The sequence below is a fragment of the Centroberyx gerrardi genome, chromosome 6, assembly GCF_048128805.1.
Source record: "Centroberyx gerrardi isolate f3 chromosome 6, fCenGer3.hap1.cur.20231027, whole genome shotgun sequence".
NCBI lineage: Eukaryota > Metazoa > Chordata > Actinopteri > Beryciformes > Berycidae > Centroberyx > Centroberyx gerrardi.
The window spans coordinates 18,393,609-18,411,759 of NC_136002.1; the positions used below are offsets into that span (position 1 = coordinate 18,393,609).

Consider the following 18,151-nt stretch of genomic DNA (forward strand, 5'->3'; position numbering starts at 1 on the left):
AACACTGAGCTAGTTTTCACTTGTTTTTCCACAAGGCGAACTCAGCAACTTATCAACAGACAGACACATGTCAGGACACAAATTGCATGCTCGGCCTCACCTCTTCAGAGAAACAAGAGGTTTTCCTGCAGACTGTACACTTCCATAAGAATAACTGACAACTTATAATTACTAAAATATGTAGTCAAACTGATGGTAGCTTACAGAGGAGGCTTCAAGGTGCCAGGGAAGGAGTGGGAGATAAGATATTTTACACAAGAGGTTGGGTTTTTCCTTTGTGTTTTCTCCTACTGATAACTGTCCTTAGCTGCCTCCACAATACAGAGATAGTCATGAGCCCCGGGGGACAACGGAGTGGCGTGCGCCCACACACACACACATACAGTGAGTGAGAGGTGGAGGCTAAGACATCCCAGTATATAGCTCTGATTCCAGTTGCGAAGAGTGGGAGAGGAAAAAAGGAAGAAGAGTAGCGAGGAGAGGAGGATAGAACAAGGGAGTGGGAGAGGAGATGAGAAGAGGAGAGTATAACGGAGGAGAATATGAGCGAGAGGAGAGGAGGAAGCAGCACCATGCCACCATGCCCTAACACCCCAGCAGAGCATTAGAAGTGTTATGCAGAGAAAGCGGTGATTTACGAGGCAGCACAGAGGGGGATTGTGCCTGGCTCTCGGGGCGGGTGAATTGACATGCACGAGAGAGAGCAATGAGAGGGAGGCTACATCGCAGCTGCCCCACACTACACTGTGTAGCCTATGAGCGCAGAGAGGGAGGAGTGGAAAGAGTGAATGAGCAAGGAGGACAGCGACTGGGGGATGGATGCAATACAGTGAGTAAGATCAGTATATGTTGAGACCCTGCCAAAACAGGCAAGTGCTTGCTAGGATGATCGTTTATATCAAAGAGAGTGCAGACAAGAATGTGGAAGAGAGAAAATGCAAGGTCTACATTGGCAGCTTGCAAATGAAGGGTTATATTTTTACCCTCTCAGCAGTAAAATGATCCTCCAACAGTGACTAGCGTTGTAGCTGGCTGGCTAGTCTGTTGAACTGCTCTGTCCGCTTAAAATCTACAGCTAAGACTTGAAGCCAGACTCAGTGATTTGACGTCTTTGAAGTCGGGGCAACCCTCACCAGAGATGCATGGAAAATGAGACCTTCAAGCTCCTCTAGGCATTTTCCCCATAGAGCTCGCGCAGCCCTGCTTGTTAACATCTTCCCTTTCCAGTGTCATCTCTGGAGAGACGAGCTTTGAATTCCCTGTATGACATTGCATTTCTGACTGTTTTCTTCAACAGCTATCATCTCAGCGGGAGGTCCTCCTGTGTTTCCTTTGCCTCCTGGCCCTACTGGCCTACTGAGCCTTAAAGCTGCAGTCTCATCCATTCTCCTGTCACCCTCTCTCGAGTCTGCGCTTTTATCTAAGCTACAACTGCCCCCCCCCCCCCCCCCCCCTTCTCCCCCATGCTGTACTTTCATCTACAGCGTAATCGTATGAAGTCATTTATCCGCTCGCTCAAGTTTGTGTGTAGCAGTAATCTTCCCCTTACTCAAAGCTTTCATTTCCACATCTAGGCTAGTTTACTGTCTTAAGAATCCACTTATCCACTCCCCTCATCTCTGCACTTGTAACATTAATGGAGGCTACTTAAATCCTCAAGCTTAAAAATTCCTCACTCCAAACCCCCCCAACTCAATTTCATTTCTAATTTATCAACTAATGCTAATAGTAAGCTTGGAGATTTACATTTGAGTCCACGATTTCAGTGGGCGCAATACGCTCTGAAATTGTGTGACCTTAGGAGGCTAAAGCTATTATAGCTATAGTATTATACATGTATCTCACAGACGACACAATTCAGGTTTGTCCATTACATTTCTACGGGTAACATTCAGCGTGTTGGTTGCAGCATCCTGAGTAGGAGCACACAGTGGGTAGCACCTCTGAAGCAGCCAATCGCAGGGTGTTCTGGGTGTTATGTGTAGATAGAAAGAGAGAGACAGGGAGAGAGTGAGAGAGAGAAAAAGAGAGAATGCTGTGAAAGCGAACACTGGCGTGCCGTGAATGGCATCAAGCTCCCAGGGTGGCACAGCTGTCTCTGGCACGAGAAATGCCTCTGTGTATGAGCCTTCCCTGTGTATTTGAGTCTGTATGGGAGAGAGACTGCGACAGAATGAAAAGCTGAAAGTTGTTTCAAAACTCTCATTGAGACACGGGTTCAAATCCAGTCTCACAAGTCGTAAGAGTAAGCCAATATCTGTTTGAGCATCTCTCCCTCCCTCTCCGCCTCTGTCCCTCTCCCTCCTACAATGCCAGCTCTGTAGTTGGTGTGTGTACTGGGCAGTAGCCAGTGCTCCAATAGCCTTCCCCTACAACTGTTGCTGCTATTTCAGCTGCTGTGCCAAGGAGGATGTGGAGTCAGTGAGCTTTAGCCATACAGAGAACGAGGCTTGCTAACTCACACTGGATCGCCACAGGTCTGCAATATTCTCCCTTTTCCATCTCTCACGGTCACTCTTAACCATTACCAAGGCAACAAGCCAAACCTTTCTCTGGACACTAGCTTTTTGTCCCCCTCCCCCTCATGCTATAGCTTGACCTCTGACCCTGCAGCTGGCTGCTCCCTTCCTGTTTCCTGCTGGCTATGATAAAGTAGCGACTCCGCACTGCGCTAATGCACCACAGCACAGCTAGCAGGGGTCAGCGGTGCAGAGTGAGAGCCTGTCTGTCTGCATTGGCTGAGTCAAGGATTGGATCACAAGTAGCTGTATTATCATCGTGCAGCTGTATTATCTTCACAGTGTCACATTACTGTGAAGTGCTTTGTTGCTGAAGGCTAAATGGTATTTTGTGGAAATGCAGATCAAACACGTATTGAGCTCTGAAACACAGCTATCACAGGTTGTAAACAACACTTTACAAGATGAATTAAGCTAGATCAGGGTTATAGCTTTCAGTCATCAAAAAGGCAAAGTACCATATCATGAGTGAGTGAAGAGATAGAACTAGGTTGTGCTCAAACTGTGCTTGCTTGGACTACCTGTAATCAACCTAATTGTCTGTCACCTGTGTTAACCTAATGCTATAAATGCTTGTCACATACGTATGTATGTATTCATCTGGTGAAGGCCATCACAGCCGGAACATCATGTTTTTAATGCAATAAATAGAGTCTATATTTTTCTACTGAGCGAGTGTTGCGCCTTAATTTTTTGTTCCCTTTACTGAATGCAAACTTAAAACTTGCACAGAAATTAAAACTAAATCTAGTTATACTGTGAAAACACAGTGCAGCATGAGCTGGAAATTCTGGGTTCCTTTCATCCAAGTCATCACTTTATAAATTTAACTCTCCGGAACTGGCTTCACTCCGGATCTCCATCAGGAAACAGCCGTGACAGCACACAACACACACTACATTATACTTGAGCAATCATTCAAACACACTTAACTGCGTCCTTACACACACGCCTATACAAAACACAACACTAAACACACACCTGTGCAAAATGCAGACCAACTCCTCTAAATGAGCATTTTAATTTCTTTAATTTCATAGACCTTAAAAAACATATCACTCCTGTCAAAACCAATCAAGAGGCATTATTCAGTGCTAATATGCTGTCAATTAGAGAGGCTTATACTCACATTGTGAAGGAGAAAAGTAAATAAATACATAAATAAATAAATAAAAAACAGAAAGAAAATAGCAGTGTTTTGGCTTAATCCTCTCACTAAGCCTCAATAGCCATATCTGAGCTCATTTATCTCTGTGTGAATAAATAGTAAGTGCTTGTGTTACTGTTGTACCCTGTGGGGCAGAGAAGCTAGTGGATTGCGTCATGCTAATCACCATAATCTAATAGTGTGAGGACTACATGAGTCGGCTGCTCACTGATACTGCAGCGACATAAATAACCATGATGCTCTGCTGTTTGTGTGTGTGTGTGCGCGCATATATCTGCATGTAGAGCCCAGAGCTAGAAGTGTGGGCCAATGTAATCTAAGCTGAAACACCCGCAGCCTCTGAAGTGTGAACTGGGTTTTCCATCCCCAGCGCTACGACTGAGCTCTCTGACTGCTACACTAACCACTAAGAGCTTCACTTACTCCATTCCCTTCTCCATCACAACTAACTAGCTTACTGCTAAAATTCCCTGCTGTGGCAGCATAGTAAGAGGCAACAAAGTTTTTTTAATCCATCTCAGTTTGTACAGAGTGATGGAAAAAAAGGCAGGACACTCATATCTGAGAGTGAAAGCAGCAGAGGAGCGGTTTGTACAACGCTCTGGCTCTCTTCGATATGAAACCTAGGCTTAACTGCTTTGAGGATGAGATGGCCTCAATTCACTTCAGGCATACCGGTATGCATTAGGTCTGAGCCTCATCCAAGGTGACCCGGGCCAAATTTCAAGGGCGGTGTTTGCTACTAAAGGTCAGATTCTTACCCAATTCTCATCTACTACAGTGCATGAACAGGCAACAGATGAGCCAATTACTAATGATGAGTCATTTAGCGAAGCTGAGTGTTTCACTTCCTTGGGGAACATAACACATTAACTTCTTTAAAAAAATAAAATAAAATAAGAGAGGGCAGTCCACTCCAGGATTTTTCATTTTTATTTAGACAGTTGGATAGAGAAGGAGACAGAGAGTGTTGGGAAAGATGTGATCCTAGGCTAGCAGAGGCACATGTGGCTCACAAGAGGCAGTCAACTATCTCTGGGCACAATCTTTAACCTTTTTCAACACCAGGCAAGTCAGCCACAGAGGTCTATCAGGTAGGTCTAGAATGTCTCCCACTGAACTATACTGTGATGTGAACCAAGTCCAAAACTAGCAACAAGTCATCCCTAATATCACAGTCAATGAGTGTATGCCTTTATAGGATACTTCACTACAACAATCATAAAAAATGAGTGGGAGTAACTAAACCAATAAGCTAAACTTAGTTCAAAAGTTACTGATAAAACTGGAATGAATGATATTCATGCAAACTTTCTCGTGTCATGAGTTTAGCCTGACATCATTGTTATGCACCGCTGCATTTCCTTATGGCTCCATCCAGTACTATAAACGCAGACCTTTCATGCAGTATTATAGCAGCAGTGATAAGATGAGGGTGCAGATAGTCAAAGCTGGGAACCAAGCTCTCAGAGACAAACCTTTGTTTCACACGGATGTCAGGTTTATAGAAAATAGGAAGTCATACTTAGGACGGAGCTCACTTGACAAACCAAAATAGCAGTGGGTGCAAATGACATTTGCAAATAGCAGAGGTGCTGTACCGTACAATGTCACGTTGTGCTCTGCCTACAAAGGCTTGACTACATCAATCATGAAGGCAGAGAAGCCGTTTACTGTCAACAGCTGCAGAATGGATTTCATGCTGTGATCCTTGTTATCTAGGTCTGACAGCATCAGCTAGGTGTGACCCAACCAACAAATAAAATAAACTCTAGTCCTGAGAATTCTATTCAAAATACAATTGTCAGGGTACTGAATCCAGTTGCTGTGACGAGTAGGAAGAGCTAGCCGGTAACTGAGTATTACCGCAGACACAACAGTGCTAGACACCTGCTACTGCCAACTGAAGGGCAGGCCTCATGCAAAGCATGCGGGTTTTACCACCACTGTATGCTTCAAATGAAGAGGAAAACATTGCACTTTTCCTAAACAAGAAAAAAAAAATAAAAGGGAAGCTCTGTCTTACTTTTCAAAGAAAACTGGATTTTCATGTCAACCATTCTTGATACATTTTGAAATGGTTTACAATATAGAACAGTAACAAAAGCAATATAAAAGATAAATATTGTGTGTAACGCTATAGTTAAATATTGATTTGTGCAGTGAATATCATGGAGGGAAAAAAGAACAAACACACCCAATGTGGGTCTGATCAATTAGCTTTCTTGTTATGCGCCAAAGCATCTCTAAATTAACTTCACAGGCATGCATATCTTACCTGCCACTAACTACAGCAGCATTTACAGAGCAAATGGATGCTTGTTGTCATGGTGAGTGAAGTGGAATGAGTCTAAATCACTGTTAAGCGACAGTCTCTTCATGGCACCTGCCACAGCTCAGAGGCAGGAGGACAAAGCCCTCGCCCCGGGCCAAGCACGCTGATCAATGCCACTGACCGGTCATCTGCAGTAGCTCAGCTGGACAACACTGAATGACTAGAAGCTTGAGGAAGTTGTTCCTACTGGCTACTGTAATAATATAACTGAAGCATGCCTGGAATGCATTTTTCTATTGTGTAAAGGATTGGGCCTATAAGCTGTCAGTGAAGGAAGGCAGGGATGATGGAAGGAAGGAAGGGAGGAGGGGGAGGGAAGAAGAGTGCTTTACTAGGGCTTTCAAACAAAGCCAACAGTCCTAATGCATTGCATCAGTAACACATTAGGTGTGTAAAGATAAGATACAAGCCAAACTAGACCAAAAGAGGTATACACCCCTACTTCAAATAAAACCTACCACATAATACTAGCCTACCGCTTGGGCATAGTTGGTTCACTTTCTCATTCAGTCTCTTGTCATTTTACTGACGCTCAATAACCAATATTCATTTGAATTGCTTGGTTTGCCTACGGTTTATTTACTTTTTTTAAATTAAGCCTAATTGCATCAAAAGTGATCACCCAGACTACAGTGGGTCCTTCACTGCCGATGGATCACCCTTAAGCCTAGGAGCCCCACTAGTTCCTGTGAGCAGCTGGATCTGGATCGACAGTGGTCAGGATGTAATGGCAGCTTAGCCCAGGAAGACAGATGAAACAGAGTCTCACAGAGAGGTCAAAACAATATCCGGACAGATACAGGGAGGAGGGGGGCGAAGGGGCCTATCTGTGGACACATTGATCAGCCCTAGTACTGTACTGCTCTGCTTGGGGACTGTAGATGGATAATGGTTAGCCTATGTTTCCTATCTGACACTATGTAAACTAACTCACGCTGCCTACAGCAATAAAATTAGGCAGCAATTCAGAGCAGGACAGTACATTGCATTGTGTAGAGTTTCTCAGCAAAGGGGAGTTAAACCTTCTTATCTACAGGCCACAACTACTGGAAGTCAAATTTGACTAATCTGGAAGTTAAATTATTTTTTTCCACTGACCCACCACACACAGCCTTGCCTACTAAGTGGCTGGTAGAGTAGATAAGCTAACCAGCCACAGCCAAATATTTGCCAGCATTTGGATTATAGCTGGTGTAAATGTACTACTCTGAACCGTGGAGCTGTTCTGATCTAATGAAAAGTCACATTTTTTTCCATTTTACAGTTGTAATCCGGTTGGGGTATTAACATTCTATTCTTCTAGTCACACACTCTCTCTCTCTCTCTCTCTCTCTCTCTGAGAACAGGACAGAAAATGTCTCGGCTGCGCTGTGTGAAACAAGAAGAGGAAGTGAGTGGGGCAAACAAGCAGGAAGTGCTTAGTGTGTCGTGTTGCGTTCATTCTGTCTGACTGCGGCCCGTCAGTCTCTCTCCCAGGCTTCTCTCTTGCTCTCTCGCTTTTCCATCCTCCCTCTCTTCTCTTACGAACAAATCTCTCCCGCACTCCTTCTCTCCTCCATCAATAATATAAAACTGCTGTAAATATATGACTCCTCTCACCCACACAACTCAGCTGCTGCAAAAGTCAAGATTGAGCTTAGCACACTGTTGCTTAACAAATAAACAAAGCCGAGCCTATACTCAACTACCTCAGCTCTACTTCATCTCACAGAACTTAAGGTCTTGAGGGGGGGGACTAAAGGAATCTGTGCAGTTCCTATTGGGAGGAAGGTGGGGGTTAAAATGTAGATAAATAGAGGGTCTAAATCTCTGGGGAGGCCATTGTGGAGAAATCAGTAGGACATCACGACATAGCATATCCACCCACACTGCACTCGGCCGTCGCAGACACACTAGGATCCTTCAATGTGATTTGAGAATAGCTATGCAGACGTTACAGAGTCCCATTCAGTAAAACATAGTCAATAGCCATCAAATATTGACCAAGTCACGGTAGCATGAGTAAGAAGTCACTTTCAAATGCCCTAACATTTCAATTAAGGCTGAATTTAAGAATGCACTGAAAGCAGCCTGTTATCAAACGATTCCTAATCGTTTTGCACTTAGGCAGTGAGATAAGGAGTTTCCTTAAAGATAGACTTCTCAGTCTGAGCCATGTGTTGCTCTCAGTTGCAGCCTAACCACATACTAGTCTCTCTAGTGGCTGAAAGTCATTGGTTGATTCCACAGCATTCTCCAGTGGGCTGATACCCATTGGTTAGTGTCACTGCCACTGCCTTCTCAACACAGACAATAGCAGTCTTTGTATGTAATGCTTGGCTACTGTGTGTGCGTGTGTGTGTGTGTTTGTGTGTGTGTCTTTCCTCCGCTCTGACCAGGAATTCCTTTCTCTGCAGCCTCTTGGTGTAATGAAGTGATGATGAAAATTAATTTCACAAAGAAATGGTTAAGACAGCTCAAATGGCTCCATCAGCTCATGATAATTAAACTAGGGGGAAGGAAGAGATAGAAGCTTCCTCTTCTCTGGGTCTCTCCATGAGGCTTTCTGTCTGCAAGATTACCGTCATGGTAGATGACAAAGAACAGCCACACAGAGGAACTGAGCTACAAGATGAGGATGTATCACGGACACCCACCAAATATGTTCAGCATTGGCTAGATAAGAAGGACATAAAACAATCTAAACTAGATAAAGAAAAATTCCTAATTTCCTCAAAACAAAAAACAGGATACCATATGACTAAAGGGGCAGCAGGGTGGTGTAGTGTGTAATGAAACTATCCTTACACACCAAAGGATCTGGGTTTTAGCCTGTGTGTCAGTGAGCATCAGCAAGCTTTTAGCAGGACACTGGATACCTAACAGTTCCAGGGGTTAGGGAAAAGAGAATTGCCTATACAGGGATCAATTGCTACTCCTACTACAACTAACAATAATAATGAATTCAATTTCATTGCAGTAACAGGTTTATCAAGAATGGGATTGGTAAGGTGCAACAAGGAATTAGAAGAGTATCCTTGCAATACAAAAGATCCACCCACCAATAAGCTCCGCTTTTCAACAGTACCTATGTTCCTTGGGAAATGATGCTGCATCCACCCACTCCCAGGTCGCTTTTTCCTAGCTGCCAGTCCGGTCAAACCAGTAAACTCTCAAGCCAGCTCTACAGACAACCTATTTGAATAGGCTTCTCCTACCGGTTGTCTCTCCCTCTCCAGTAAGGCCTGTAAGCATCTCTGTGTTTGTTTCCAACAACTTATTATGATGAATCCCCAACCCAATGACATCAGCCTGCAGGACAACACACAGCAACACCAGAAACAGAGCAGCAACTCTCAGGAAGCTTTTTAGTGAGGTAATCTGCTTCATGCTGACCCTGTGCTTAAGTGTCTTAAGTTGAAGCTCTAGACCTGTCCAAACTAACCTAGAGGTCCGCTATCCTCTCCTCCATCTCTTTACTTTCATAATTCTACTTCTTTGTCATATCTGGCTTGGCATAAAAATTCTCAGACTTCTTTGTTGTTCGATTAGCTGGAGCTTTGATGTCCATCCTATTTCTCTGTTCTGACTGGTGTGACTGAATTTTAGTCTGTGTCAAGTACTATATGTTTGCCAAAACAAAAATAGCACACAAGCCTTAAGACTGGCCACAGGTCATGGTGATTAAATGGAAACATCTAGACTACACTGAAGTGTCAGAGGAGGTAGGAAAAGGCTCCACCCCGCTGTTAGTCTGTAGTTCCACTGGAAAGCATCAACTCTCTGCTCATTACCAATTTTCATAGTCTACAGGGATGAAGTGAATCTAAAATCCTAATTTTACATGCACTCAAGATACTATTAATTATTTCACTTTATACATCAACATTAATTCATAAAGGACAGGTACATTCAAGTGCAAAGACAGTAGTAGGTGTAATACATAGGCCCATTCATAAAAGCGAAGAGTTGGGCTGTATCCAGATTTGACTACCATTGAGAAACCCATAGTAGGTGTAGGATACGTGATGAGTTTTCCAAAATATTTTCCTCCGTAAATGAATGCAATTATGCAAAACTGACTAGGTCTTTCTAAGATAAAATGGCAATTGACATTTTTTTTGCTCTTTCCAGGCTAAATTAAGGCAATGCACTTACAGTTCTGCAGTAGTAAACCCCAGCAACAGGGGAAACATCAACAAAAACAACTAGCGCAGCCCAATTGTTATTTTTGATGAGGTTTGTAAAATAACTGACTATGTATGTAAAAGAATTGTTTACAATTGCTAGTTTATTAGCAAATATAGTGGGAAACTGGGTCCAAGTCTTAAAGCTCACAGACCCAAGCATGCAATGTGCAGTTCAGGTCATTCTAATCAGACCTTGCAGAACTTAAATCTACACACATACTTGAACCCCTGTTCAGACCCTTGCTCTGCTAGCAACTATTTCCCTCAGGCAAGGGTTTTCCTTCCAAACATTTCCATATCCGCTTAGTGTCGTTGTCCGACAGACCAATCCAAAAGCTCCTGAAGACAGTAGCAACTGCAGCCAGACTTCAACCAGCCTAGAGTACACAATGTTTTGTTTAACTTCATCTGCAAGTCATCTCTATGATTCCTGCCAGTAGGAGAACAAACAACAGCTCTGTCCAAACAACAGAACAAACTGAACTGCCCCAGAGACATTGGGGCAGTTCTGGAGGAACCCCTTGGGATAACATTTGTTACTGGCTCAAATCTTGTATTAAAGACCCCTGTAGGACCTCAAATGGGAGCCGTCTTACAATTCCATTACCGTACAGTATATGATGGATGTGACTGGATGTGACTGCGACAACTATATGTTTGCCTGCTGCCTTTCTGAACCACACACAGCCCACATCATCCAGTGAATTAAATGGAATCTATAGTGACATGAGAGCAGAGGTGAGAAAAGGCCCCATCCTGCAGCTAGTCTGTAACTCTAAGGGCCTGGTAATTAACCCTACTATATCCTTTTGCTGATACGCAGCCCCAGTTTGTTATAAGGTCTTCTGCAGTAGCATTTGTCTTCAAAAATGATGCCCCTCTTCATTCTGTATCTGGGATATCTCATCATTAATCACACTTCCCTGAGTCCCTCTGCACATAAAATCAAAAGACCACTGCTTATTTTTACTACAGACTGTAGACTTGTGATTCTGTTTTGCAGAAAGAGAGAGAGGGATGACTGAATGTATCAGGGGAGAGACAGAGATGGAGAGGGAAGCACTGTGAGATTTCAAGAAAGAAAGAGAGCTCAGTAGCATTACAGAGAGACTGCTTGACAAAGAAAAAACATGTAAAAGATGGTGGAGATATGGAGGCACAAAGAAACAAGGTAACAGGCAGGCAGCTGTAGGTTGAGCGCCAATCTGACCACAGATGCTCACATGTTCAAACCACAACACCTCTCTCCTTCTGGTTTGATATGTCTCAGGCTACAACCACCCTGGGGGATGGGGATGGGTGATAGCTGCTAAGAGCATTTCAATAGTTTACTCTGTGCCTGTGTAGTCAGAATTATTCAGAAGAGAGTGCTACATCACGAATATGCAGTTCAACTTCATCTTAAGTTCACAAATTGAGCAGGGAAAGTTGCTCAGACGGTTGAATAAAATAAAATGGCTGCATGATTACTGCAACTACACAATGGGGGATGGGTGTTTGGGGGGTTGGAGGGTGGGAGGGTGGGGGTGGAGAAACCACACAGAGCTCCTACGAAAAGCCCTTTAGGTTCTCTCATCCCATTCACATCCCATGAACCTCAACAATCTTTGCTTATCCCTGTATTTTTGTGTTACCAGCATCACTCCACTCACCTGGGATGCGAGTTCTCCTCGTACATGCGTTCCTTGCCCTCCTTGAACAGGCTGATGGTCTGCTTGGTCTTCTTCGTCAGGTTCTCCATGAAGACCCGGAAGTACTCGTTGTCCCCGAGAGTCTCCATTTTGCCCTCGTAGCGAGACAGAATGGTGCGCAGGTGCTGGTAGGTGTCTGGCAGCAGGTCCAGGATGTAAGGGGGGCTGTTCTTCAGGGCCAACTTGGGGTTCTGGCACAGACGCACCACCTGCAGAGAGGGAGGATGTGAGGAGGAAGAGAAGAGGCAGAGACAGACCGGGAGTGGGTGCGGGAGGGAAGGTAGATGACAGAAACACAAGAGAGCAGATGCGTTAGAAAGAGAGTGGTGAGACATGGGTTAAAGAAGAGGGACAGAGAAAAAGAGAGGATGAGAATCAACTAAAATGTCACTATACATTTGTATTTGAAGCATCAGTGGGGCAGAATTTATAGCATGTGAAAAGAGTCTCGTGTAATATAGCTCTTTTCTGTATTAGAGCACTTATCCTTAGTGCAAAATGTTGTCAGTGGGGCCAGCTAGGAGACACACAGAATGGGAAATGCCACAGCGAAGTGAAAGAGTGCGAGAAAAGGATCTTAAAAGCCCCGTCAAAGAGTTAAGCTTGGAGCTCTCAGAGGCTGACAAGCCTCTGAAGATATTTAATATATAACGAAATATATTTGGTATCTCAACCCGTTCAAAATACCCTCTTATGGTTTTCTGATGGGTTGCCTCACCACTGCACCACAGCAATCTCTAGTATCTAAACAACAAAAAAAAAAGGATGAGGGTGGAATAGGACAAAGGGATACCTGCACTCATCTCTCTACAGTTCCCGTTATCTCTTGGCAGCCAATTATCTCCGTTTCTCATACATTTACCATACAGATCACATCTCTTTGTAGAAATGCACAAGGATGCTGACAGCAGGAATTGTTTGCACTTTATTACGTGATCACCGTGTCACCGGTCATAGGCCGGCGTTGTCCGTTTGATTCTCAATTTCTGAGGTTCTGACAGCTATTTGTTTCCACACATTTTCTTTTACGCTTGTTTAGAGAAGCTGTCGTCGTGTTTCCACTTCCTCATTTCAATCCCCAGAACCTGCTATACCACTTCTGCCTTAAAAAATAAAAACTCTCTTTACTCAAGATTAGAGTGTGCTTGCCTACCAAATTTGACCAGCTGATGCACTGACTGCGATACTGACTATGGGATATAACCTACAACTGTAGCGGCATACAGGCTGCTTCAGCACACAGAACAAACACTCTCAAGTAGACTGAAGCACAAAACAACAACCTTTATGCCCACATGCTGAGAAACTCTGCCCACGATGGAGCCTGTTATACGGACACATACCTCAAGTCAAACAGCCTGACTAGCATCAATCATTAACACCACAGAGGGTGAATTCTGTAATGAGTGAATGGAGGGATAACATTCTATCAGATAGCCTTATAAAACATGCAAAGTTAGACTTCCCCTGTCAATGGTCAGACCTTGGGACAGTTTTCATAAATCAACTATGCGCTTCAGTCGAACCCGCTCAACAGGCAAACCAGACTGTATGTATCTTCAGTAATGTTCAACCTCTCCTGGCCTATCTCACTGTACTGCTGCACTGTGTCTGAGTCGCTTAGTTGACCATTAAAAAGATGCTGGAGCGAAGCCTAGAACTCTTAGTCATAAGGCTCTGTACGGACGTGGCTGTTGTCACGTTTAGTACCAGAGCCAAAACTGGACCAAATCTAAGTTGTGTGGTTACAGAGGCACAAAACTAAACTTGCATTCAAAATCCCTTGTCCCTTGTCCTGACTTGAACCTACATCGATATAGAGCTAGGCTGTCAGCTATACCGGTGACCGAACAATTGCACGCCGACAACAGGACATGGCTCATTCTTTAGTAGACCAGGCCAAACTTTTGTCTACTAATCATGTGTGAGAGTTTGATAGAAATGTGGTAGGAATAGCATTACAAGCATGTCGGCTTGAATTTCCGGGCTTCTGCATTTTGGAAACCACTGGTTTATCAGTATGGGGAAAGCTACTGTAAATCATCTGATGTGAGATTCCAAAAACCTTAGCAGGGCTTCAATCATCTCGTGATAGAAGTCGAATACTGGCTCATCATTATCATTCAGGGTTTTCCCTTCCTTTTCAAATCTTAGGTGTCTGACATAAAGGAAAATGTCATAAATCCAGATCTCAAAAATTCCCTGCTACATAGACCGAGTGTGTAATATATTAGGAACATTTGATCTCAGTCTGTAGGTGGGTCACTGCGCTCAGACCAGTTGGTGCATCATCCCTGTATCAAATGTCGATCAAAAAGAATGGGGTCGCTCTTGACAGCGAGGATATTTTAAGCAGTATTTATTTCATGACAAAATGTTTTTGGCACTCCAGCCTTCATCACTGTCTGTGGATTGGAAGTCCACTTCCATCTTATATAGGGTATTTGTGGGTCACCGGTGAAACCATTCAGTGCAATAAAATAATATTCACATCAACTGGGTTCACATAAATACATATTAACAATATGCATACGAGAAATCATAATAAAAGTTGAAACCCATATATATTTTCAATAGACATCAAAGATCAGCAGGGTGTAGGCTATACAACCTTGTGGAGATGTAGTTAGTGCTGAAGTGATTAGTCGATTAACCAATTAGCTGATAAATTAAATTAATTGATTATAATTCTGATAATTGATTAATCATTTTAGTCATTTATAAGTAAAAATACCAAACATTTGCTGGTTATGGCTTCACAAATGCTAAGATTTGCTTGATTTTCTCTTCATATTATTATAAAAAAGCAATTTTAAGACATCACTTTTAGGCTCTGGTGACTTTTTTGTCATTTTATTGGCATTTGTCATTATTTTTTGACATTTTATAGACTAAATGTTTAATCAAAAAAATAATGGATAGATTAGGCTAATTGATAATGAAAATAATCATTAGTTGCAGCCATAGTTGGTAGTGGTTGGATACTACGAGGACTAATGCATCAGGCAATAAAACAGTCACAGTAGTCAAAAGATATTGTGTCTAAAATATTTTCTAATATTAGCTCTCTCTATGAAAAAAACACTGACCAGGTGAATCTAGGCAAGATCCCATACTGATTTTACCTGTAACACTAATTTCAATCATTAAATTGAGATGAAGGGGAGGAGAGAGATGCCTTGGGACAATTTATACATTGGATTGTGCTGAAAGGTATGCAACTCACTATCAGGAAAGTGTTCATACAAGTCATCGTATGCTTAGTGTATTTTGGATATTTTGCTAATGTATGATTTCTGGATGAGTTCCAATAGTCAACTTTTCATTTAACTACATGGTGTCAGTGAAAGTGAAAGGGAAACAAACAGAAGAGGGACAGACAGCAATAGATGAGGTGTGGAACTTAATTGAAAGTTCACATACAGTATCATCGCCTACAGTATCATCGCCTACAGTATCATCGCCTACAGTATCATCACAGACACTCCACCCCTTCCCCAGGCCTCCAAACCCAGAAGGTCTACACCGGTTCTGTCTGAGACCAGATAAGACTGTTGCCAAGGAGTTTTCACCACTAACATTATCAACTACCACACTTGTACACATGTACTCACACAGACACACATGTATGCACACATGCAAAGCCATAACAACTGCATGCTCTCTCACATACACACGTCAATCAAGGCTACATGGAGTAAAATGTTGACTGCCTCCAAGCTAAACGGCATTCCACTCCTCTCTTCTCTCCTCCTTCTGTCTGTCACTGTCCATCTCTGTCTATCTCTCTCTCACGTCAAGGGTGGATAGCAACACACTAGTGTAGAAGAGCAATCAAAATGAACTGTGAAATAAACCCCTAACTGTGCACACACCCCACCTGTGACTCAAGCTACTTTTTTTTCTGTGGTTTACATTCATTTTCTATAGATCTGAGCAACCAAAGGAAACTCGACTGATTCTACACCTGGCAAAGAGCAAGGCACTTTTTCTACATAAAGCTCAGGGTTTACAATGGCTAACCAGCTTGCAGAAAAGTTGACTGTGGTTGAATTTCTGCAAGACATTAGCTGTAAAAAGGCAATTTTGTGCTTCCTTGTTTCCCTACAGCTCTGAAACTGTTCCATGAAAAAGTGTTTTGCTTGCTGTATGTCTGATCAAAATGAATAAAGAGAAAATTATAATGCAATGAAGACAAGGATTTGTAAATTTACCAAGATTTTTCATATGACCCACAGTTAGATAACCCTGCTACTCTGTTATGACAAAAAAAAAAGTTTAGACGCACCCGGTTTCAATGGAATAAAGCAATGTTTTACACATATCAGGCTATGATGTGAACAGTATTATATTACACTCTTACAAAATTGCGTCAAGGAGGCTTTCACTCGCACATAAAAGACAAAGATAATATCACTGTGTCATACACAGAGCTGAAAAATATTTTTTGTCTACCAGACACAGTGGCTAGTACATCCCAAAATTATACAACCACATTATTTTACCAGCCAACTTTTTAGTGTAAAATATGACCTGAAATTCATTGCTGGTTATCTGCCAAAGTGGCAAAGTAACCGCAGCCAGTGTGTTTACTAGTATTTGGCTGGTGGCCGATGGTAATTTTGCACCTGGTCATACAATAACAGGTCTTTGATTACTGAATTGCAAAGCAGCCTGGTGCATGGTGTGATGTAACAGTAGAGACACCAATACAATACTAAAATAATGTTTAAACTTGATGCACTGGGCAGTGAAATTGGTAACACAGCATGAGTAAGGTCATCAAGAACGTGATGGTGAAGTAAAAAAATTCAACACAACTTTTTGATAATTAAGGCTTCTTATACGGAACTCTGCCAGACGAGGTAGTGTAGGCTTCTCTGCGGGGGAGAATTTGTCTTGAGGTGCTCATTCATTATGCTATTCATAACATTTAACCTATTCCTGCGTGGGAGGTGTTTTGAAATGAGAGAGCGGGTTAACATACTACAGGTATTGGCCTATGCTGGGCTGTGGTTTTCCTTTAAACAACTCTGAACAATATTTTCACTTCTATTTTAAAAGGTCTGGTGGAGTAAAAATACTTTAGCCATTTTAGCCTGTCAAAGGTAAGCCACTCTTTTTTTTTACCCCACTGATGCTCTCCCTCATAGGCTACTTGGCTCAGATGAATGTCTAGTCTGACTTTTCAGGCCTCTCAAAGGTTTTTAGATCAACCATCCAGTCTTGCTTTGCTATTTAAGATGTTGAGACAGACACACACACACACTGACACTTTCTTCACAAGAGCTCTTGACAGCCCAACACCACATGGCTGACCGTTGATTATGAAGAGTGCTTCGCTTTCAGCAAGAAAAAATAAAAGACTGACGCTGCAGTGTCACTTCTGTTTTCATGTTTGTTTTAGGTGACCTCCTCAAAATAAAGATGTGGAGAAAAGTCCCAGGCACACAATCTACAACAGATGTTAATGTAGTAAAATATACCGGAATGTGGGTTCTTAATAATAGCTTTGTCAAAAGACTTGGTCTCTTAACCTCAATGCTCTACACTAAAGCCTCAAAGAGGAAGAGGAGACACAAAAGAGTGTCTTGTCCTCCTATTCACTCTAATAATGCTGTGTGAATCTCACAGGAAACTGGGGGTCAAGCAGCTACAGAGTTTTTCCGAGAAGTGAAGCTGTGAAATGAGCCTCCCCTGTGAAACAGCATAATTGGCCTAGTTAAATGGACACATTTCCTACTTTTCCACAATGCTTTGTTATAGTCTCCAAAGGAGGTCTAATTTCTGATGGCCAGTTGACTGTAGGTATTTCAGCAATGTACTGGAGAGAATATTTCTTTGCTAGCAACCCAAATAATTTAACAGATAACTACACTAACTGCCATTAAGTTAGCTAAATTCAGACCCTGAATGGCATGCTTCTTACGCCCACTCTACCTTATTTGTTAACCCTGATGTTACCCCTTAACACTTGCAAGTGACCAGTAACACAAGCCCTTGCAGAATATGCCATGGATGGATCATGGCATGACAACTAATTAGCAAAGACTGGCACTGTACTGGCAAGCAGATGTGTTAAAGAAACCCTTGTTCTACCCCTGGGCTAATGTTACTAAACATAATACCAGTCACTGGCCGCACAGTCTGTCTTTTGAAGTGGTGCGCGGCAGCTTGGCACACGCAGCACAAAACAGGACAGATAAGGTTAGCAAATTAGCTACCGCTAGCTCACCATATCTTCACCCAGCTGACTAGCTAACGTTAGC

At 42.7% G+C, this 18,151-nt stretch overlaps 1 protein-coding gene across 2 annotated transcripts in view; it reads right to left on the reverse strand.

The window, feature by feature from the left end:
- The window catches only part of cbl (Cbl proto-oncogene, E3 ubiquitin protein ligase), a 38,411-nt gene that overhangs the window by 19,346 nt on the left and 914 nt on the right, over window positions 1-18,151 (reverse strand). For both annotated transcript variants that reach the window (XM_071900666.2, XM_071900665.2), the window contains exon 2: window positions 11,844-12,091. In XM_071900666.2, coding sequence (XP_071756767.2) covers window positions 11,844-12,091 — 248 coding nt within the window. The remainder of the gene's footprint in view (window positions 1-11,843; window positions 12,092-18,151) is intronic.